The 21,670-nt window shown below is 33.8% G+C and overlaps 1 protein-coding gene across 1 annotated transcript in view; it reads left to right on the top strand.

The window, feature by feature from the left end:
- LOC150104334 (atrial natriuretic peptide receptor 1-like) overlaps positions 1-21,670 on the top strand; it is a 282,793-nt gene that overhangs the window by 245,662 nt on the left and 15,461 nt on the right. The window contains exons 15-18 of the mRNA XM_090396460.1: positions 6,922-7,090; positions 9,039-9,188; positions 13,615-13,738; positions 18,120-18,188. Coding sequence (XP_090252586.1) covers positions 6,922-7,090; positions 9,039-9,188; positions 13,615-13,738; positions 18,120-18,188 — 512 coding nt within the window. The remainder of the gene's footprint in view (positions 1-6,921; positions 7,091-9,038; positions 9,189-13,614; positions 13,739-18,119; positions 18,189-21,670) is intronic.

Raw genomic sequence — 21,670 nt, 5'->3', positions numbered from 1 at the left:
CTTAGGAATATGAGCGGTTCTGCTAGGTGGTGGTGGTGGGTGGAAGGCCATCACTGAGTGGAGCCAACGCTGAGTTGGACGGTCTTTCGCCCACAATTGAGTGGCCTAGGGATCGTCCGAATTTTTAGAGACGGCTTTACTTATTCATAAGGCTGAAACCGGTGAGATGCTAATATGAGTTCGCTCTCTTAACGTTTTTGCCTTAAGAGAGCATTTTGAGTCTCCGGGGAAAGTGTTTTCCGGTGAGGGGCTTTGTCAGTGAATGCTTTTCTTCGGAATATGAGCGGTTCTGCTCGATAGTGGTGGATGGAAGGCCATCACTGAGTGGAGCCAACGCTGAGATGGACGGTCTTTCGCCCACAATTGAGTGACCTAAGGATCGTCCGAATTTTTAGAGACGGCTTTACTTATTCATAAGGTTGAAACCGATCTGGGTAGTGGCCTGTCCTCATAATGTAAAGAAGTATTACATCTCCTAGGAGCTGTGAGTTTTTATATTATGAGAAAATATCAAGGATAGTGAGGGAGCTTGCTTCACCTTTGCTTCGAGTTGCCTTGGTGTGGTACTACTAGGTGGTCACTTACGCTTGGATTCGCTGATAGTTCGTCGGCATGAAACTCTTGGATCGTAGTTTTCGATCTTAAAGTTTCGAATACTGGCTGTAAAATAATAAAATGATAAGGGATTTTTATCCCCTTAATGTAAAGTTTCCTTTAGTTTGTTTTAAAATGTCTTTTATGGACAAATAACGCTAATACAAAGACTGTATTTTTTCATCTGCCTTTTTTTCACCTTCTTCCATTTTAAACATTTTCTGTGCTTCCTCATATATTGAATATAAAGAAACCCTCATAATTCTCTTTATCTGCGTTCCCTTCTCCTCACTCGAACAGCTAACAATACTCACTTCCGTCTCAGTCGCTTTCCTTGTGCGCATGCTCGAAAATACAAAAAAATAAATTTCCACCACTACTGTGCATTGCCTCATTGGTTTGAGCGGTATGTATGGCGACCAGTGTCTTCTTCACTGTGCAGTAAAGTATCAATTTTCTTTTACAATGAAAACTGCTGAAATTATAACGCGTTTTTATTGTACAAGCTTTAAAAATTGAGGTAAGTTCCACTTAATTATTTCAGTAATTAAGTGAGCTTACCTGAAAGCATTGATTGTTTTTATGATGTTTTTATGAAGGAAACACAACACTTAAATTCTTTTACAATGACAGATCGTATAAACAAAATTTTTGCGCTAAATTCTTACGTAAATAAATTTTCTTTATAACTAAGCAAAACAAAGTCATAAAGTAACTTATCTTGATTTACAAATGTAAACAAAGAAGGAAAATATTTAGATAAAAATCTTATAAAACAATATTATACGTAAAGCTGAATTTATTTTTTTGCTAATTTGTGAAATATTTGAATCCACACACAATCTATGAATACATGGATTACCTCACTGAACTATTTGTACATATGACCTGTCTGTTTGCATTCCTTGAGTTCTAAGTGATCTCATGAGGAAAAAAAATGAAATTAGTAGAATAGAACTGAAATTCATTGTAGTCATAGTTTTCTGAAGTCTAAAGAATGTTTTAAATAATAGAATTAGGTTAAACATTTCTATCAGGATGAGTCATATATTTATGAAATACAGTTTATATGAGGTTATCGGAAGTTTACTGTTGTTCAATTAATTTCATCTAGAATACGAGCTGAAAGATCATCTGCATAAATTGCTTTAGCAAAAAAAAAAAAAAAAAAAAAAACTGGTTTGTAGCTCTCATGCATAGATAAAGGATTCTATTTGTATGTGCTTTCCCTCAGCTTCAGCTAAATCTGCCGCAGAATATGTAAAGGAAAGCAGGTATAGGAAAACTAACATCGTGGGTTTATCCTTAATGTATATATTCATAATAATTTTCAAGGATGTAAGAAACAGGATGGCATGCGAACTGTAGACTTAATTATGCAGAAAAACAGCAGCTCAGGCATTATCCTTATATAAATCTCTAATCAGATTCCCTTTAGGCATGACTTGACAAAAAACAAACAAGAATATTTGACAATCTAATTTGAGTAGAGGATTTTTAAAGCAACTCGTGGTTATTTTATTCCGCCACTAGAAGTACAGAGACAAGTTTCTCTGATGCTGAGTGAATAGTCAATATTATTAGAAGACAGCTATTTTCGCTGTGGAAAAGACTTACGATTAGTCCATCTGTTATTAACTTTGACTGAGCTATACATGATTTTTTCAGCATACTGCATATTGTATATTCAACAGCTTTCGCTTGGGGGGGGATATGTAGAATTATCAAAAGCCAATAGGTTGAATCTGTGAGCAGATTTTATGACGAGGATCATCCTAAAGAGGTTGAGTTTTCAGAAACGTTTTAAAGAGTGCCACGAATACCGCATCTGATACCTTTTAAAATTATTTATTGACCTTTAGCAGTAAGGGTTCTTCTTAATTTTCGATTCCACTGTCTAGACGGCTATAATAAGCAATATCTGATATTGGATTTAGCCAATATAAGATATGTTCAATTTGAGTATAACGGTTGCCTTATACTAGTATACATCAGAAATTAATTCTGCTTATTGTTATTTTCGAAGTCAGTAGTCCTACTGCTATTTATTCAATTATGCCGATTTTTTTGAGATATGAAAGACAAATTATGAGAGATTTAAAAAAAAAAAAAAACACTTTTCGTTCGAGTGTTGATTTTCTGAGAGCTTTCGATGTCCATTAATCTGTTTATGACCATTTAATGAAAGCACGTTACTTAAATTCATTAGGACTACAGGCGATCTCGTTTTTCTTTAATGGCTTGATATATATTGATATCTTTATTCTCTTCTATCAAAAACAGCTTTTTTTGATAAAAACATTGTGTATATGAAAAGCAGTCATAGAACCAAATTATTTTAAGGATATGCAAAAAGGAAACCTAAGCTTTATATGGGTGTAAGCGTTATGGATATGGATATGGATATGATTATGCGCTTATTCTACTCTACCAAAATAAAATTCTACTGAGTTACCAGAGAAAAGTCCTGGATACGCGAGTAATATAATCAATCAGAAATAAAATCCATAATAAATAAACAGTGGCCAAAAGTGAATTGAAAGAAAGACGAAACATCTGACACTAAAAGAAATAAAACGCTGCAAACAAAGAATTACGAACGAATGATTAAATTGAAAGATGGAAGACACGAATGACAAGAAAACAGAAGAGAACTCAGATGTATGGTGTACGCAGGAACAACAAGAAGCAGTAAATGCCATAAAAAGAGGTGTAGAAAACAATGCGAGATCAAATGTAGAGAAACAAACATTCGCTTTTTATCGACCGCCTGTGGAAGCCGTTGACCATCTAAAAGCGCTTTCATTCCTCCCATACCAGACAGCGGAAAAAGAATTGCTGTGGAAAGATCGATAAGTTTTATCTAGAGAGTTCGTCTGGTGAGGCTAATGGTTATGCAAACAAATATTTACAGAAAAATCGCTTTACTTCACGTTATCGATTACATCTTTATATTTAAATTATTTGGAATTTGACTATTCGATGTTTACCGTTTATTCGGAGATTTTATATTTTATAAAACGTTCATTAGGGGACTGGTTATCTCTTCATCCAATTAATGTGAAAAGAGCTTTGTCTCTGCATTTTAATTTAACTATTGCTGATATCCCTAAAGTTCTGATATGTAATCAGCTGAGCGAATAATAAGCCACATTTTTTCATCATTCCCAAAACTTTCAACTGTATTCCAATTAGTATTTAAAAACAAATCCAAATATCCTGTATGAAATTAAATAATAGTTATGTGGAACTTTGTTTTTGCTTGCGCTACTTTTATAGCATTTAGATGGTAAATTTTCATGCAGTGTCCCTTCCTCTTATCTTTCTTCTCGTAGTCTCGCAAGACTATAAGAGTTATTGGGAAAATGACTATTACTACCAAAGTAATTTCCATTAAACTGGCATTGATTTCCATATACCGTGGTTTTTAGATGCATTCTATTCTGTTATGAAAATCAAGACGATCGGTGAAATGAGAAGGCTGACGCTTCAAGCCGCCACTTCTAAAACATGCTGATCTTCCCAAATATAATGCAGCTTATTCGAACAGTTTTGTGATTTAGAGATATTCGCATCTTAAGTGGCAAGTGGTTCCAGCACTCAGAGAGCTCCTCTATCAATTGCAAAATGTTACTTTTTTGAGGGGAGGGATAGAAAGATAGAATTGGTAACCATTATTATAAAAGAATACTGGCGAAATTTCACAGAAATTTGCTATGTGTAATTACTGGTGTGTGCTCTGATAATCCTTTTCGTTTATTAAGAAAAGATGTTTAGATGATAACATTAGTTTAAACCAGGGTTTTCTCAACTGTGAGGTATAGACAGAGTCTAGGAGGAGGTGTGAAGAACCTTTTAGTTGTATATTATTACAATAAATACACCTTTTCGAAAAATACTAGTTTCAAGTATTTGTGGAAATACTTGAAAATTATATAATTATTTACATAATTATATAATTATTTTATAATTGTTTATGATAAATCATTATTTTTGCTTCATTTGAAAAATTTTAATTTTTCAAATGAAGCAAAAATAATTTGGGAACCGCTGGTTTAACCTAATGTTATACAACAGACAAAAAATATTTTCATGAGAAAATACACACTTTTCTTATAAAAAAATAATTTTTTTGATGTAATATGTTTTGCAAAGAACTTGCTTTGTTAATGAGTAAATTTCAAAAATAAATTTCTCTATAGTAAATTTCAACTATAGAGAACTTAGTTCAGCACGACTTATTTTCTGAAGAATAAATTTACTGCAGTCATGTCAGTCTTTGTTAAGTATAAAACGGATGAAGAGCGGCCATGTTGATTATTTTGGAGAATAATGGGGATTATAAATTCGAAACGCTTTATGTATCCACGAAAAATCAAGACACCAGCGGGCTGTTGAAGAATATCGAAAATTATTCTTATTTAATTTCAAAAGTTCATGTATAGTTTGAATAATATACTGGAAGCCATTCAGTCAGGGCTTGTATATTTGCTTGCCTTGTTTTTCTAAAACGTCAGGTGTGCTTTTCTCCCTCTCTTAAAGTCATTTCTTCTGCTTATATATTTATTATGTTATTTTCGTGCACAAGCCAATTTATAGCAATATTAGCTAAGCAAATTTACTGGTGTCATACCTTTCCCTTATTCTGGATCGATGAGGATAACAATTCATCAAAGAGAATGAACTAGTGGGATAACAAATACGCCAAATTCTAATCCAGTTTCTCCCTCTTGAACATTGACAGAGAGACATTTCAGAATTTACGAATCTTCAGTACCAGAATATATGATTCTAGCGATCTGTTTCCAGTTGATCTAAGACCTTTTTCTGAAGACTATTTCCTGTCTTGTGTTGACTTTTTCACTCTATGCCACTGGCCCTTATTCTGTCACTTGGAAATTAGCCCATATATCGTTTATCCCCAAAAAGCAAAAAGTGAAGCAAATATGGTCCATTCATTTATCATCCCGTAGCTCTCAGCTCGGTATCTATCCACAGTAATAGGGAATTCCATTAACGATCAGCTTCTCACCATACCATCTATCACAAGGAAAGGATTCCGTGGGAGCTGCTCCAGAAGGGTCGTTTTTATTGATTTTACCCATCCTTCACAAGCCTGTTGTCGAGAGGTTCACACACATGTCCGCGCAAAAGATCACCAGATATTATCTTCCATTAATACAAAGATCTCTAGACAAAATGTGAGATATTGTTGGTCGGCGTGCAGTACGGGCCATTTTAATAAACAAAATCATGAATAATAGAACTGCATTCTGTAATTGTAATTGATGGGAAAAGAGAAAGACGAATGAGGTGTTAGAAATTCAGCATAGTAAAACCCAGGTGAATCCCAAATTCAAGAGTGGGTGATGATAATTATAATAAAACTGATTTTTTCCACGAGGTTTAACGGATTGTTGTTAGAATGAATAATCCACTGCCCTATACTTTGTGGGCTATATTATCCGAACTAAATTCTTTAGTGCAAAAAGCTGGTGAAAAAAAAAATTAAAAACTGATTGAAAAATAACTTGCAATTTTAATTAAGCATTTATACAGTATTCAGAACCTTAATTATAAAATAATTCATTTACCAATTAATTACTTTAAATTATTAATAGTCATTTAATTTATTCTGTTATTTGGGATATTTTCAGCATAAATCTGATTCGCTATAACTATATGCTGTTTAGTTACTGAATATTATCCTTTCATAACTCACCCGATTTATCAGTTAGAACTGTAGTAAGCTAAAATATGTAGACGTGTTCGTAGAAAGAAAGAAGAATATATATTTTCTTCTTTCTTCTAAGAAAGAGGCAAATATAACGCGCGGTTTGTCTGGACCACGAAAAAAAAATTACAATTAATTGACCGTTTTTTATAATTGAGGAGCATTTCTACATAAACGAAATTAGTGCTTAAATATTTTTTAAAAGTTATCAGAGCTAGATTTCTTTTAAATAAATACAAATTGTAATAATGAACGTTAACATTACTAAAGCTCTGAATAACTCTGCAAAATCAGCCATGAGAACAAATGCAATTTGCAGACAAAAGGCACTGTTGTTGATGGTGGAGTATGACGGTGTGTTGATGGTAGTATTAGCTGACGGATTAACTAAGGGAGAAGGTGAGTTGTACATAGTGGAGATAAGTGCCCTCCCACGATGAATCTTTGGAAATTTCACATAATTCCTTTTAATCCTAATTCCTTTAATATATCACGGAATCATCCTGTGTTATAACTAAATAAATTACCTATGCATTAATTGACACAACAGTAATATGATGTGTCCTCATACTCTGTTTCATCATTCTGTGTAGAAATTGTAGACAATGTGAAAAACAGCCAGAAACCTCCATTCAGGCCATTGTTGGAGAAGGACGCTTGCGACGAAGAAGTGATACAAATGATCAGAAAATGCTGGACTGAAGATCCGACAGAAAGACCAGATTTTCATGCTCTGAAATCAATAATTCGCCGCCTAAACAAGTAGGTATGCTCCCAGTGCTTTCATTTTTACAGAAAAAGTAATTTAAATGCAATGCACTGAAATATATTCGTATTTTATGTATATTACAAAAACATATATACATATTTTCGAATTATATGAATGTGTAATATCGCGGATTAATAATTTGCCGAATTATATTTAGGGGAAAAAATAACCCCTTTTGTCATTTTATTGAAACATATGTACTAAAAATGAGTATTATGACTTATATTCAATCTATAAAAAAATTCAGATTTTTTTTTCTAAAATTGCTCTCATTGGGGAAAATATTCTAAATAACAGAAGATCTATTTATAGGTGTCTATTAGCGAAATGCTTTTTGGGGGTAATTTTTAGTCTTTGATCCCCATTATATTTTTTATCAAACTCCTTGGTTAACATTGAGTTTGCAATTTATTTGCGGTTTTCATATCTTAAATGGCACTTTAAAAAAACTAGCGCGTTTTATGTCCTACAAACTGAAAAACAGTGCATCATTTTATTGAATACAGCGCATTGTTTAATTCTGAATGAAGTTGCGTGCTACGATGTACGTTTTCGCTGAATGTAGAAACCAGTTCTGTTTCTCTCACACTTTTAAATTACCTAGTTTGGTCTTATATCGTCATGAGATATGGTGACAAATTTTATGACTACGTATATTAATCTGCATTTTACATGCTACTTTAGCGCTTAAAGCAAATAAGAAGTAAAAGGAACTTGTCTTCCCACGAGTTCAGGCGTAATTAACATTTATGTAAGCATGAATGACTTTGATTTCTGCGTGTGCACTGTCAGTAGAGACAGTGCACACGCAGCTGGTGTGGAGAATTTTGTAACAGCTGGTGGAGTTGAAAACGGTGTGGAGAATTTTGATTTTATTTCATTATTATGTAAGAAATAGTTCATATTTCGAAGTATGGGCATATTCCGTGTAAATACGTTTTTAACCACTCCGGAAATATCAGGTGGTCTGTAATTTGCTACAGCAGTCTTCAAGTTTTTTATGCGACGGAATTATTTCGATTCTTTCCACTCACTTGGGATTTTACTAGACTTGTTACTTAAGTTAAACAGCCAAATCATAGGCAATACGCATGCTGATATACCAAATAATTTCATATTCTTATTTGCATCGATACTCCAAAGTACTTCAAATTATCAACCTCTATTCTGACATCGGGTACGCTCACATCTGTTACACTAAAATTACAGACCCTTGTCAAGGGGACAACATTAACTATTCTGTCTGCCTTTATCATCGTCCCTTGTTAAAATTATCCTCATATAGTCATTCTTTGTTTTTAGTTAATACATAGCGAAAGAACTCTTTGGAATTTCCTTTGTTTTATTCGGATAATTTCCTCTCATATTTTTATTTTGCCTTACCACGTTGGTCCCCTTTCTTAGTAACTTGCGTTGCTTGTAAGCTAGCTAATTCCCTTTCTCCTTATATATCTTCCACAACATTTTCTTATTTTAGAGTGACTGCTTAATGAACTACTCCAAATGGCCTGACCGGAGGAGTGTCATCGATTCTATCAATCCAAATGTTACAGAAAATCTGTGGGATGTTCTTAAAAATTCTCAAAAAAAAATTAAATAAAATTAAAAAAATAACTCAAATGAATTATAACTCATAAGACAACTCATAACAAAGATTATAAATTTATTAAGATGCATGTCAGGTTATAAGATACAGCGAAAGTATATTTGCATATATCTGGAATTGAACATTTTGTGTGCCTGTTCATAGTAATCTGCACCAAGATTGTATGTCTATATAAAAATTGGAAAGAATAATTCTTTAACATTCAAAACTAGAGTAACGAATAATAAATATCCGTATGACGTATCGTTAACTGACTGTGATGTATTTGCATAGAACTGAAAACGGCACCATGGATTAGATATTTTAATGCCATTTACATTTTATGTTTACTGTAGAGACAACGAAAGCGGAAACATCCTCGACAATCTCTTGTCCCGTATGGAGCAGTATGCTAATAATCTTGAAGCCTTAGTGGAGGAGAGAACTGCAGACTACCTAGAAGAAAAGAGGAAGGCAGAAGATTTACTGTATCAGCTGTTACCTAAGTAATTCTGGATATTGCGAACTATAATTTAAATTAATATCTGCATAATGTTATGAATGCAATTGATATACATTTTAGCCAAGGTTTAAGTATGATATGTTCTATGAACTTAAGAATTTTTAAAGGGGTGTGAATACAAGTTTTCATGTTCTTTTGCAGTGTTAAATATTTTATTTTAATACAAAATATTTACTTAAGGTAAACACATTTGGATTATTATCAGAATCATAGTTTTCTTCAAACACGATACAAGATTCAAATAAAATTCGAACATTACATAGGTGGGATGATCTGGTTTAGAAAACTTTAACCACGGATATTCTGATCCATACTATATTGTTTAGTACTGTGTTTATAAACTGTTTACCGGAGGTTCATTTTAAGTTTTTCTTAACTCGCAACGCCATTTAAGATTAGTCACCAGCTATAAGGTGGTGACTGATCTTAATGATTTTGATATTTCGCTTTAATTTTCTTTTTTTAAGTCGTTTTTAATCCAATGCAAACAAATGTTTAACCACCAGGTTATCCAAATTTTACTCATTTATATTTTACTGATAATTCACATACACTGTCTATTAATAATTGTCCAGACACTTTAGCAATTTACAATTGATACCAGCAGGCGAAATTTCATATCGGGTATGTCTACTTTTGGCTTTGATCACCTCCTGCACCCTTAGAGAGAGGCTTTCCGCAATGTATGGTAGACATCCGGTGGAATTTGTCTCCATTCTTCCAACAAAGAAGCACTCAGCTCAGATCGAATACCTGCTGCTATGGACCTCAATCGCCACTCCAATTCATTCCACAGGGGTGTTCGATGGGGTTGAGGTCAGGACTCTTCTCATGCCAGGGCAGTCGTTTAATACTCATCTCTTCAGACCATTCCATTACGGCTGCAGTTTTGTAGCATCGGGCACTGTCTTCTTGATAGTAACATGGGTCCGTTCCATAAAAACTCCACATTGTAGGCTACACCTGATTATCCAGAATATCAGTGTACTGAATTGCCTTCACGAAACCACGGACAACGACCAGTAGTTCCACTCAAAATCAGCTGAATGAACTCCACACCATGACTCCACCAAATTGTGGGTACAACACACTGTGGTATCAAGTGTTCACCAGCATGCTTCCACACCCTGCCATTAGACTGGAAACAGGTGAACCTCGATTCATCGCTCCAGAGTACCGTTTTCTACTGGTCGATTATCCAGTTCACACGCTCTTTACACCAGACCAGACCAGACCAGACGAGCCACCTTGTTCGTTGTTGTGATGTTCGGCTTGTATGCCTGCTCTTCCGTGAAAATCCAGTAAATAGTGTAATTTTCGTACAGTATTAGTGCTCACCATGATGTTACTTGCAATCCGGAACTCATCCCGAATGATCTGTGTAGATTGTAGTAGCCGGGTTTTGCGTGCCACCCCTTTCAACACCCTCCTGTCCCTGTCAGTCATTTTCAGCGGTCGCCCTGGTTTCCTGCACTAGTGATGCCAGAACGTCTCCATTTGTTGATCACATCGCCAACCGTTGATTTTGGATGTTCCAGTTCAGCGACAATTGCACGTGTGGACATGCCACCAATGTGACAGTCCAGGATGACACCTGTCTCGAAGTCATTTAGTTCACGCCGTGTTACCATACCACCTGTATTCAACTACTACGATGAAATACTGCTTCCTACTATCTGTACACCGGTTTTAAGTTATAAACGAATCTGGAATGTTCCATAACTTCAAATAATAGAGGTCCAGAGAATGATTGGTATATAGTGTTCTTTATCTACTTTTGTATGGGATATAGAGTAATATATTTACTCTGACAGTCCCTGATAGTGATTGTGTAGCCTAGACACTCTCTAAGAAATTATTTTTGTTCAATTTTTCTTCTGATTCGTTCTACGTCGACGCTAAAATGAAAATAAATCATTTGTTTTTGTAAAGAGATTTTCCTTACCTTCTTTCATACAACTCCATTTCTCTTCTATGTTCCAACTATACTGACTAATTCCAGCATGTAAGTTTGTTTGTAAAATTTTACTTATCCAGTTTTACTTATTTAATTTTACTTCTCATTTATTTTGTTTTAACTAAAATTGAAACTAAATTTGAATATAATTACGTGTAACCTTTTTTTTTGTAATGTATGTTATAACCCGTACAATAGTTTCAGTGGTACAACGAAATACTCGGCGAAGTGGGTTGATAAATTCATAGTAAATCATTATAGAACACCTGGTATTCTATAATGATTTGCTGTATAGAATTTTGTTTTAGATTCCATTCTAGACAGCTAGTTTGAGAATTTTTCACTTATTAGTTATCGTTTTTTCCACATGAGGAATTTCTATACAGCACCATACCCTTTTCAGTCTTATCTATTAATGTTTTGAACTCATAATTATTCTTAGAAGCACAACTGTTGAATAATGTTGGTTGATTTGAGGTCAAAATGGTCGAGATTTTGTACTTGTTGTTTGAATTTTGGGGAACAGAGACCATTGTTTTTCAATTTATTTTTCTTTCACCAACTGCTATTATACTTGTAATGGACGGATTATGGTAAAATATTTGCAAGGTGGTCGATTGCCTTTCGTGTCCAACATCCGTTAGCAAGAGAGCATCATACAATAGGAGTACGGACAGTTCCTCTGACAGAACAATGCTTTACGATGAAGGTAATATAATATATTAGTCAAGGAGAACAAGTTTTATTATAAACTGTTACCAAATTTACTTGTACTCTGTTCGTAGTCGATAAATCAAAAATAAACGTTAAGTATAATCGGAAATTAGTTTGAAATATTTATTAACCTGTAGTATTTACTAATACTAGTGAGTTAGGTGAAAGTCAGGAATCGAAGGGTTGGGGGGAACATCTAAATTTCGATTAAGGTATTCCTGTACAGAGTTTACTTATGAAGAGCGTTTTCGTGCTGTTTTGTAGTAAAATGTTGGCGAAAACCAAATCAACTGCTCACGAATGCATTGGTCCTTATATCAGAAATCTCTTTTCTGTAAAAAGCCAGTATCATTGAACATTATTAGTAAACTACTGGATCAAAAAAAAAAAGCGAACAAATAAAATAAGAACAGCCACATGAACTCTTTTTTTTCTCTATACCCGCGAGCCATATAAGATGAAGATAAAAAGAACTTTTATCCCAAAATCATCACTTCAATAAGATACCAAGGCTGTTTCTTAGTATTATTGACTCGAAACGTATCGCTTGTATACTAAAAGATGTGGTCATCATAATATCTCAGACTGTTTCCGAAACTTTTAAGCATTTTGATCTTCCAAAGACAGTATTCTCTTTCCTGACTGATGCATCTGGAAAGGGAGTACCATATTTCCTACATTTCCGCAAGAAAGCAAGTTTTATAGGCAGTACCGGAATGTTGCAAAACATTGGGGAGTTAACGCCGCTTCGACGTTTTTCAGGATCTAAGAAATACGTTAAGATTTGTTGAAGATGTCTCAGCAAAACTATAAAATAGATTGCAGGTGTTTCGAGTTTCATCTCGAAAATGACTTCTTGTTTCGAATGATGAGACAGGAAGTCAGAGAAATAGTTCGCTCACATATCACACTGAACACAAAACATTTTGCATTATGCTATTGGAATCACTTAATATATCGGTCTTGCAGTACATTGGACCATCAACCACCTATGGCATTTGCCATTATTCGAAACAACGAACTTCGTATGTGATAGATGCTTATATCAGGTTTTACTTCACGTATAAGCTGCTTTCAGATATCAATTGTTATTATATTTTAAAAAATATAGTAGGTAAAAATATGTAGCTGTTATTCTTTATAAAAGCCTCATGCTTTGAGGAACATGCAATAACAATTCCGAGCTGATAGCAGTTAATAAGTAACATGTGTCACATATGAAGTTCTTTTGGAGTGGTAAAGATTTTGTTTTACATTTTTGTTGTAGAGATTACCTCGATAATGCTGTCAAAAAGTGAAGAAAGTGTTTTGTTTAAATAAATAAAATCGATATTCCCGGTATCATTAAATAAACTTCATGTAATTTATTTATAAATAACGTGTTTCTGATATGCACCTACATGAGAAGCTCGTAGAAACAGTGCTTCTTGAGAACCAAAAAGTTCGATCCGACACATTCAACATTTAAGTTTCTTTTAAATTTTGTAATTACCTATCTGACCACTAGGTGATGAACATTGAATACAATGGCTAAATTTTATTTCTAGTGTGATGAATATCTGTTTTCAGAGCATCTGCTGATAAGTAAAATAAGTGAAATTATAAACTTGCGTGAAATAAAAATAAGTAAATAAATATGCGGAATTGTTCTGATCTGGATTATTGAAAAGTCTTGTGCATTTAATGAGAATGATCGAAATATCTGCAGAATGAGAATAATAAATCTTTCATATTTCAGGTCAGTGGCTAGTCAGTTGATCCATGGTGAATCAGTTACAGCTGAAGCCTTCGACAGTGTTACCATTTATTTCAGTGATATTGTTGGATTTACTGCTCTATCGGCACATAGTACACCTATGCAGGTAAAATCTCTAAATGTATTTATTTTTTTATTAATAAATTTGCGCCCAACTTTCATTGAGAAATAGAAAACTGCACGAATCCCTATTGCCATTCGAAAGTTTTCATTTTACTGAACACTGCTTAATCAAACACAAAGTTTACTCCACTACGCGGAATTTCCATAAAGATGGTATTTATTTCTAAAACACCGAAGCGTATATATGACGGAATAAGCAAAATTCATGGCGATTATGTAAGAGCATTAAACACACTGAAATAAAGTAAAAGAGGATGGTTATTATCGACGAAAATGGAATCTTGTAGCATATCACATATTCTGTGTCAGAATTAAATGAACTGGGTAACATTCTTTTCAACTAAGATTTATGCCCAGATCTTATTCATTATTAAGTGAAGAGCAATCTTTAGTAAAATAGCTTGAGTTTATTTGTTACTTTAAATATTTATATAACTTCTTCCATCCAAAACCTTTGATTGAAGCAGTAGCAGATTTTTGCATAATGTTTGATTAAAAATCGCTTGAGGGCTTATTAGAACATTATAAACATATCCGAACTACATAAACACATGACAAATTATAATGAGATTTGATTTTCTTAAAAATTATTTTATGAGAATACAACAAATATTAATTCATTGTAATCACTAGCCATCTGAGTAACTTTATTACTACATGCGTTATCATTGGGAAAATAATTAATGCAGCAGTAGTTTGTGTATTGCTGTCTTCGTTAGATGTGTCAACTCTTCTCATAACAGGCTGTGGTCGATTCTTTCTGCGGTATACGTTTTAGATTCTTTAGTTGGTAGATGATTTGCATCTTTCCGTGGTAAACCAATTTATTTTATCGTAGGCCTAAAAGAATGTTCCGCGGTTGGTCTCTAGAGCAAGGTTCTCAGAATATGTTACCCTTAGTCAAACCAATACAATAGGTTTACAAACAACCTTTCATGAATGCAACTCATGCTGTACTTAACGCACGATATTGTTTGGACTGAAAACGCCTGTGAGAAGAGGATTAAAATAATTATTTCAGGGTAATATAACGGATGCAGCAGCATTTCCTAGTTACTTTAGTCTCGATTTCCAGCATGCTTGATGAATCACAAAGCGGTAGTAGATGTGACGCCTGCTTTGTGATGTACCAAGTACATTGTCATGACTACTTGGAACAACAGTTTCATACTGTAATGCTTCCATTCCGCAGGGCTTTATGTAACTGCGTGTCCCCATAGCAGCATCATTTGTTAGATTGTCTGAATTCTGCAGGCATGTTCTACACCAACCCCATCTAAATGCTGTGACTGACATGTCAGTCACAGCACTCAGGTGAAGTCATATGATGAGTGACAACCAAATCCTGCTGCCGCTGTCATTTACAATCAAATATCCAATCTGTGCATTACTTGTGACTGTTCATCTTGCTTTAGTAATATAGAACCAGAATAATGTTTTAATCTATCGTATTAACCTAAATAGGACGATGATGGAAAAAAAAAGTTAATACATTCCCTGAAGGTAGAATGTAATAGTAAATAAACATGCAAAATAAAATTCGTTTATAACAAATTTCCGATACTGTTTAAAATGAAAAGTGTATGAGAATAAATATTTCTATATGCAAATAATTTTCGGACATACTTGCTTTTAGAAATATTTTATTAGAAAACGTTCAGAAGATTAATAAGACAGCGACGGTCAAAAAGAAACTGCTGCTTACAACAGTTTCACATTACTGCTCAGCTTTCCTAATTTCTGGAATAGCTATCTTCTCAACGATCTTAATTTTCTACAATAACAGACTTATTATTTGTTAGCTGGATTTTGTAGCTCTTTGTACAATTGAACTGTATTACTCAGCCCGGTATTTTCACCTTCCATTTTCATAGTCGAGATTCAGATTAGTCCTTAATCCTCCCGACAATGAAAGTCCAGCCTATAAAGCGTACGTATATCCGATTGCTATATGTACAGAAATTAGTATCTATGTAACTCTACTCTTCTGTTACCTCTTATTTTCCCCTCATCATTGGATGTAATATATTTATATAAATAAAAGGATAAGGCATATATAAATATACAAGTTGCAAATCCTATTAATCATTCAATGTTGTGCACAGAGAAGAGATCAAAAAGAAACAAAAATAACTCTCTGTGTTCTCTTAAGAGCTGAGGTCATAATTACTTATTACGAAACTTTGCGAGCATGCTTGTTCCTAAACTAGAGATAGATATTATGAAAAGGAAAATTAGCAGCTTAGTAAATATGAATTTGATATGCATTATTGCTGCTGAGTTAAAGCTACTCGGTTATAAATGCTTACAAGAAAGTGAAGGATGCCGGTGACCAGTGTAGTGAAAGGATGCCCACAAAAACACCTGTAGAGGCATAATGCAAATATTGAATGTGAGAGAGAGAGAGAGAGAGAGAGGGGTCATCCGTTAAGCGGACAATTCCCTTCGGGTTCTGCGCTTACATCGTATAACACATACAAGTTCATATATTATTCTACTGCAGTTATCTTACTACCATTTGCATTCCCCCAAATTTCTTCCTTTCATAATCATTTTTCCATTTACTCTCTGATTAGCAAAATATCTGTTTAGGATTTAATTTAGTCTGTTCAGTTAATTTCTTACCATAATCCGATTTTTCCTTCCTCGCCATGCATGTCGCCTCCTTCAGTCTGTTTTATTTCATTTGTCCTCTCACCAAATTATCCTTTTTAATTAATTGCAATTATTTAATTGAAGAAATTCGTGTGACATTTGTAACTCTTACCACTATAACACGAATAAGTATGAGAAATATAATGTTTACAAAGTCATAATTAATATTTTTTAAAATGGGATACAATTACTGGCTTTATTAAAAATATAACATTCGATTTTATGCTCTGTTATAGTTGTCGACATATTTGAAATGTCTAGAGGATTATACGCAATGTATGCTCGGCTTCTGAATTCGTATACTTAGAGGGTCAACCGACTGTTGAAATATGAATGTCTAGAACAACGCACTGTGAAACTAATGTTGGGCATTATGGACGGAAATAAAAAGCATTCGTGATTAAGAGTCGCTAATTAGCTTTATTTGTAGGTCCGTATGAGCTCGTTGAGCTCAGAATCTCATTGGAACAGAAAATTTGAAATATATCAACATATTTCGAAAATTGCTGAAAGTATTTAGAGCACTTTTAATGGTATTGCAAATTTATGCATTAATTCATTAGTTCTGTTTTCTATTGAAATGTCTGTTTTATAAAATATAATTTTAAATTTTATTAGAAAAGCTGGTTAGCCATGACAGAAATTTGTTATTAACGAAGTTTGTTTCACCGTTTTGATGTACGCTGATAATTTAAATTTACTTTTCTGTGCTCTGCTCACCGATAAAACGCAAAAAAACTGAAATTTCATCAGTGACTTGAAGAAATTGGCATTCACTAATTGCCTTCACTGAAGATGCGATAGAATGTTTTAAATACTTAATAAATAATTACTTATTTATTGGGCTAGGTTGAAATCACTCGAAACTTTTGAAAAATGCAATGACGGTTTTGATTTAGTGATCTCAAAGGCAATAACCCGATTCTTGCTATAGCAAAGTCTTTCATAATGTCATTCGTTTTTTTTAATTCCCATACGGACGTTGAAGGGTTCCTTAAAAGCAAAACACAAAAGCAATTAACACATCTATTGTTCGAGTGGACATCGCCGTTGTCATATGTTAGGTTCAAATTTCACTACGATCATCGATATTTGTGAATATCTTGATGTTAAATGCATTACATTCTCTATGTGAACCTACCACTCTGCTTATTTTAGGTCTGAGCTGGTTTGAAAAATTATCAAGTTTTACCCGGTTTGTTATCCTTCCAGCTTAGTCTCAGTACCCATATGTTGTAGGTTTGTAATATACCCTGTATGTTGTTAACATAACGACAGAATCTCCATAGGATGCCTCTACGAACTTTTTAATATTTTCGGAATTTTTTTTAAAAACAACAAAACAAACTTAAGGATTTATTTTTTCGAAACTTATTTAACGACCTGCAGTAAAATGGTTATTTTACTGCATGCAAATTCAGCATCAGAATTTAATCCATACAAAGCATGAAGTCAATTTTTTCATTCATTATTATACTTAAGACAATGAATATATAAGAATAAAATAATAGATGAAAGATAACAGAAGTGATATCAGTAAGAAAGAGGTATGGATTTTTAAGAAAGCATAGCCTACATTGAACTGATTTCTTGACTTCTCACTTGACTTCAGTTTTAAAATGGGTCAAAAATAACACCGGTTAGATATATTTATTTAAATGAATAGACGTTTCTAAGCTCTGAATTAATTATTTTTACATTTTTTACAGGTTGTGGATTTCCTCAACGATTTGTATTCATGTTTTGATTCCATCATCGAAAATTTTGACGTATATAAGGTGAGTATTGCTCACTTTATTTAGCACATTTTGTTCATCCTTTCCACTGTAATTTTCGACGCCATCTAATTAAGCACAAACAATGTTTATATTTAGAAATTTTACATGTGGTTTTTCCAGTTTTTCATCTCATAAAGAAGTAAATTCAACTGGAAATAAGTACAGCTGCTAGACATATAGCCTTTAGTGGCTTTGGCTGCAATTCCAGTTAACTTAATCCTATCCATGAAATGGCTCAAAATATATTACAGCTGTAGTGTTATTGTTGGTGTGATGAACCAACGGTTATATACAAAGTAGTGATTTAGCTATATTTCTTGTGAATGAGTGTACCTTTGCTGAAATACAAATGCTGGAGGAGTAGTTAGTAGGCAAAATCCTTTTCCTGTAGGACAAGAAAAGTAGGAATTCGTGAACCGGAGGAGTAGTTAGTATTCAGACTAATATTTTTCTGAAAACCGGTGTTGACTGGTTGTTGGTAGCATATTCATAGGTATTGAAGAGAGTGAAAGAAATATAGACATAGTTTAAGGTGATTTATTCCCGAACAGACCGTAGAAATTGATGCCTTTCTGACATGGATTGAATTCACAGTATCAAATAAGTCCTTAGGTAATCCACTTTGAACTAAATATACGGGATTTGATTAGATCCTCTCCATCATGTGAACTAATTTCTTTCCGCAGTCTGAGATCTACTGATTGTACCGCACGAAATGTTACTTTTTGGATGATAAGGAAGCAGCCAATATTACAGGTTATGGCAGTACATGCCTGAGTTTGTTATTCCAAGAAAAACAAATTCCTTTTTGTTCATCCTTCCCACTGTAACTTTCGATGCCATCTAATTAAGCACAGACAATTTTTATATTTAGCAATTTTACATCTTTAATTTTAAATCCTCAGCCACTACCCTACACATGAACCCAGACAAGAAGAAGCCCATAGGACTCCAATACCATATATCAAAGGTATCTCGGAACGTCTGTCAAAAATCATGAATCCAAGTACCATCAAAAGTATAATCGGATAACTAAAAATTCACACGTATACCACAGTAATTCAATTTTTAATAATATGTAGATATTTCGTCTTAAGTATCTTAAGACATCATCATTATTATTACAGACAACACTAGGAATTACATTCAAAGGAAAATCTTTGGTATCCAGAGCACACAAATTTTGTTCCTCTGAAGAATGAATCTTTAAAACAAGAATTGGAAATTATTAAAGATACAACCTTATTAAATGGATACAATCCAAAAACAACTCAAAAATCACCAGCCCTTTCCCTACACATCAACCCAGACAAGAAGAAGCCCGTAGGACTCCTATACCATATATCAAAGGTATCTCGGAACGTCTGTCAAAAATTATGAAGAAATACCAACTCTCTGCTACTTATAAACCAATCAATCAGATCCACAATTTGCTACTTGCTCCAAAAGACAAACTCTATGATGCTACCTGGCGTATTCAAAGTTCCATGTTCTTGTAAGATGTCTTACTACGGACACACAGGAAAATCTATAAGTAAACGCATATCTGAACATCAAGACTACATCCGTCTTATCAACGCGCACAAATCTGGCCTCTCACAACATGGAGTTGAAAACCCTAACCATAGGATCCAATGGAAAAACGCCAAGCTGCTACACAGATCCTTATATAAACATGAGTGTTTATATAAAGAAAGTGCTGAAGCCTTACGTCGCAGACCCAATCTGAACCATAACGACTGTCTCCCTATCCCAAAAGTCTGGGAAATTATTATCCTCAATCGTATCAAATAAATTTATCAGATATATTTTAATTTAATTTTAATTATAGTCGATTTTTTAAGTCATCAAACACGCTGCTATACGCATAGAGGGATTCCAATGTAAGCATGCGCACTAACTTTTCCTTTGAATAGTTAAAAGGAAAAGTTAATGCGCATGCTTAGTATTGTTTGTAATAACTGTACTGATGATGTCTTAAGATATTTAATAAGACATATCTACATATTATTAAAAATTTAATTATTTGGTATATGTGTGAATTTTTAGTTATGAATACTCCAGAGGTTCACTATATAATTTCATTATATAATAGAATATAACCAGATAAGTTGACATTTTTGTGTAAAATGAGAAAAGAAAACGTTTTACTAAGAAAGAAGAATGTTTTATGTTTTGAAAATATTATCAATAACACATGACGTGGGTTATAAAAACAAGAGGAAGAGTGCAGAGTTAGTGATGTAATTTCATAGCGCTTTCATAAGTCAGTCTGAAAGTCAAAGGAAAGAACTTTGGGTAGTATTCATTGGTGCAGAGATTAAAAAAGCAACTATCACTCAGATGTGGAGAGCAAGCGAAACACCAATGAATAGTAGTTGCTGAGACTGTCTTTGTGGCAAATACGATGATGTGCTTGGATGTGTGACAGAGATCATTTCACTCACCTCTAAAAAAATTACAGATTTGGATAAACCCTCGAAGGTTTACCAAATCTGTCATTTTTATAGAGGTGAATGAAATCATCTACTTTTGTGATGAAATGAATATGATGGAATCTCTGATGATCACAGGAGAAGATTAATATGGTGAAGATACTGGATTTCTCCATTTTAACTACCTATATGCGAACAGTTAGTCCATAATCAATACTATACAGATGTGCTATGTTGATGGTACTTGGATCCCACAATTAACTAGAATTTGTTTTCTTGAAATAACTGTAATAACTCAGGCATTTACTGCCATAACCTGTAATATTCGCTGCTTCCATATCATCCAGTCTGGAGTATAGTTATAAAAACTATACTCCAGACTGTGTTCTGTCATGTTTTGAAATCCCCTATTCGCTAGCATATATTACTTATGGATATGCCAGCGAATAGGAGATTTCAAAACATGACAGAACAATCTGGGATATAATTTTTATAACAGCAGGGATATGAGAGGAGAGATGCTGTCTAAACCAAAGAATTTTTTTGTTACCCAGTGCCACTAAGGCATCGATTTAGATCATTGGCCATCGTCGAAGTAACGTCAATATTTTGGTGCAATATCGTTTCAACCAAAAGATTCCTTTTGGTTGAAAGAGACTTTGCATCTGAATTCTACAGAAGTATCGTAACAACTTGTGGATCTTTCATGTCAAGGTGAAGGGGTAGGTTTCATCTCGACGTGACCGCGATTTCTCTCCCGAAAAACAGACCAACTGCCCAGAGAATAGAGAAGTAATATAGTACGTATGACGCGATTTCAAGTTAGGTTGACTATTATACTGTACTTTGAAAAGCATGCGATATTTCATCTTTAATCAACTATATATATATTTTTTTATTTTGGTACAACCGTTAGCAAAAATGAATTAATACTATTTTAGCGGGAACAGCCAAATTCCAATACCATTATAACATAGCATGAGTCCATTTCAAAGTAGAACCTAATGTTTTATAGAATACCGTAACGTTGTAATTTCTAAAAATGAA

The sequence above is a fragment of the Typopeltis vanoorti genome, chromosome 8 (assembly GCF_054136105.1).
Source record: "Typopeltis vanoorti isolate ZY-2024b chromosome 8, IOZ_Tvanoo_1.0, whole genome shotgun sequence".
NCBI classification, from domain to species: domain Eukaryota; kingdom Metazoa; phylum Arthropoda; class Arachnida; order Uropygi; family Thelyphonidae; genus Typopeltis; species Typopeltis vanoorti.
The sequence above is the reverse complement of the archived record's forward strand: the minus strand, read 5'-3'. Positions and strand labels throughout refer to the sequence as shown.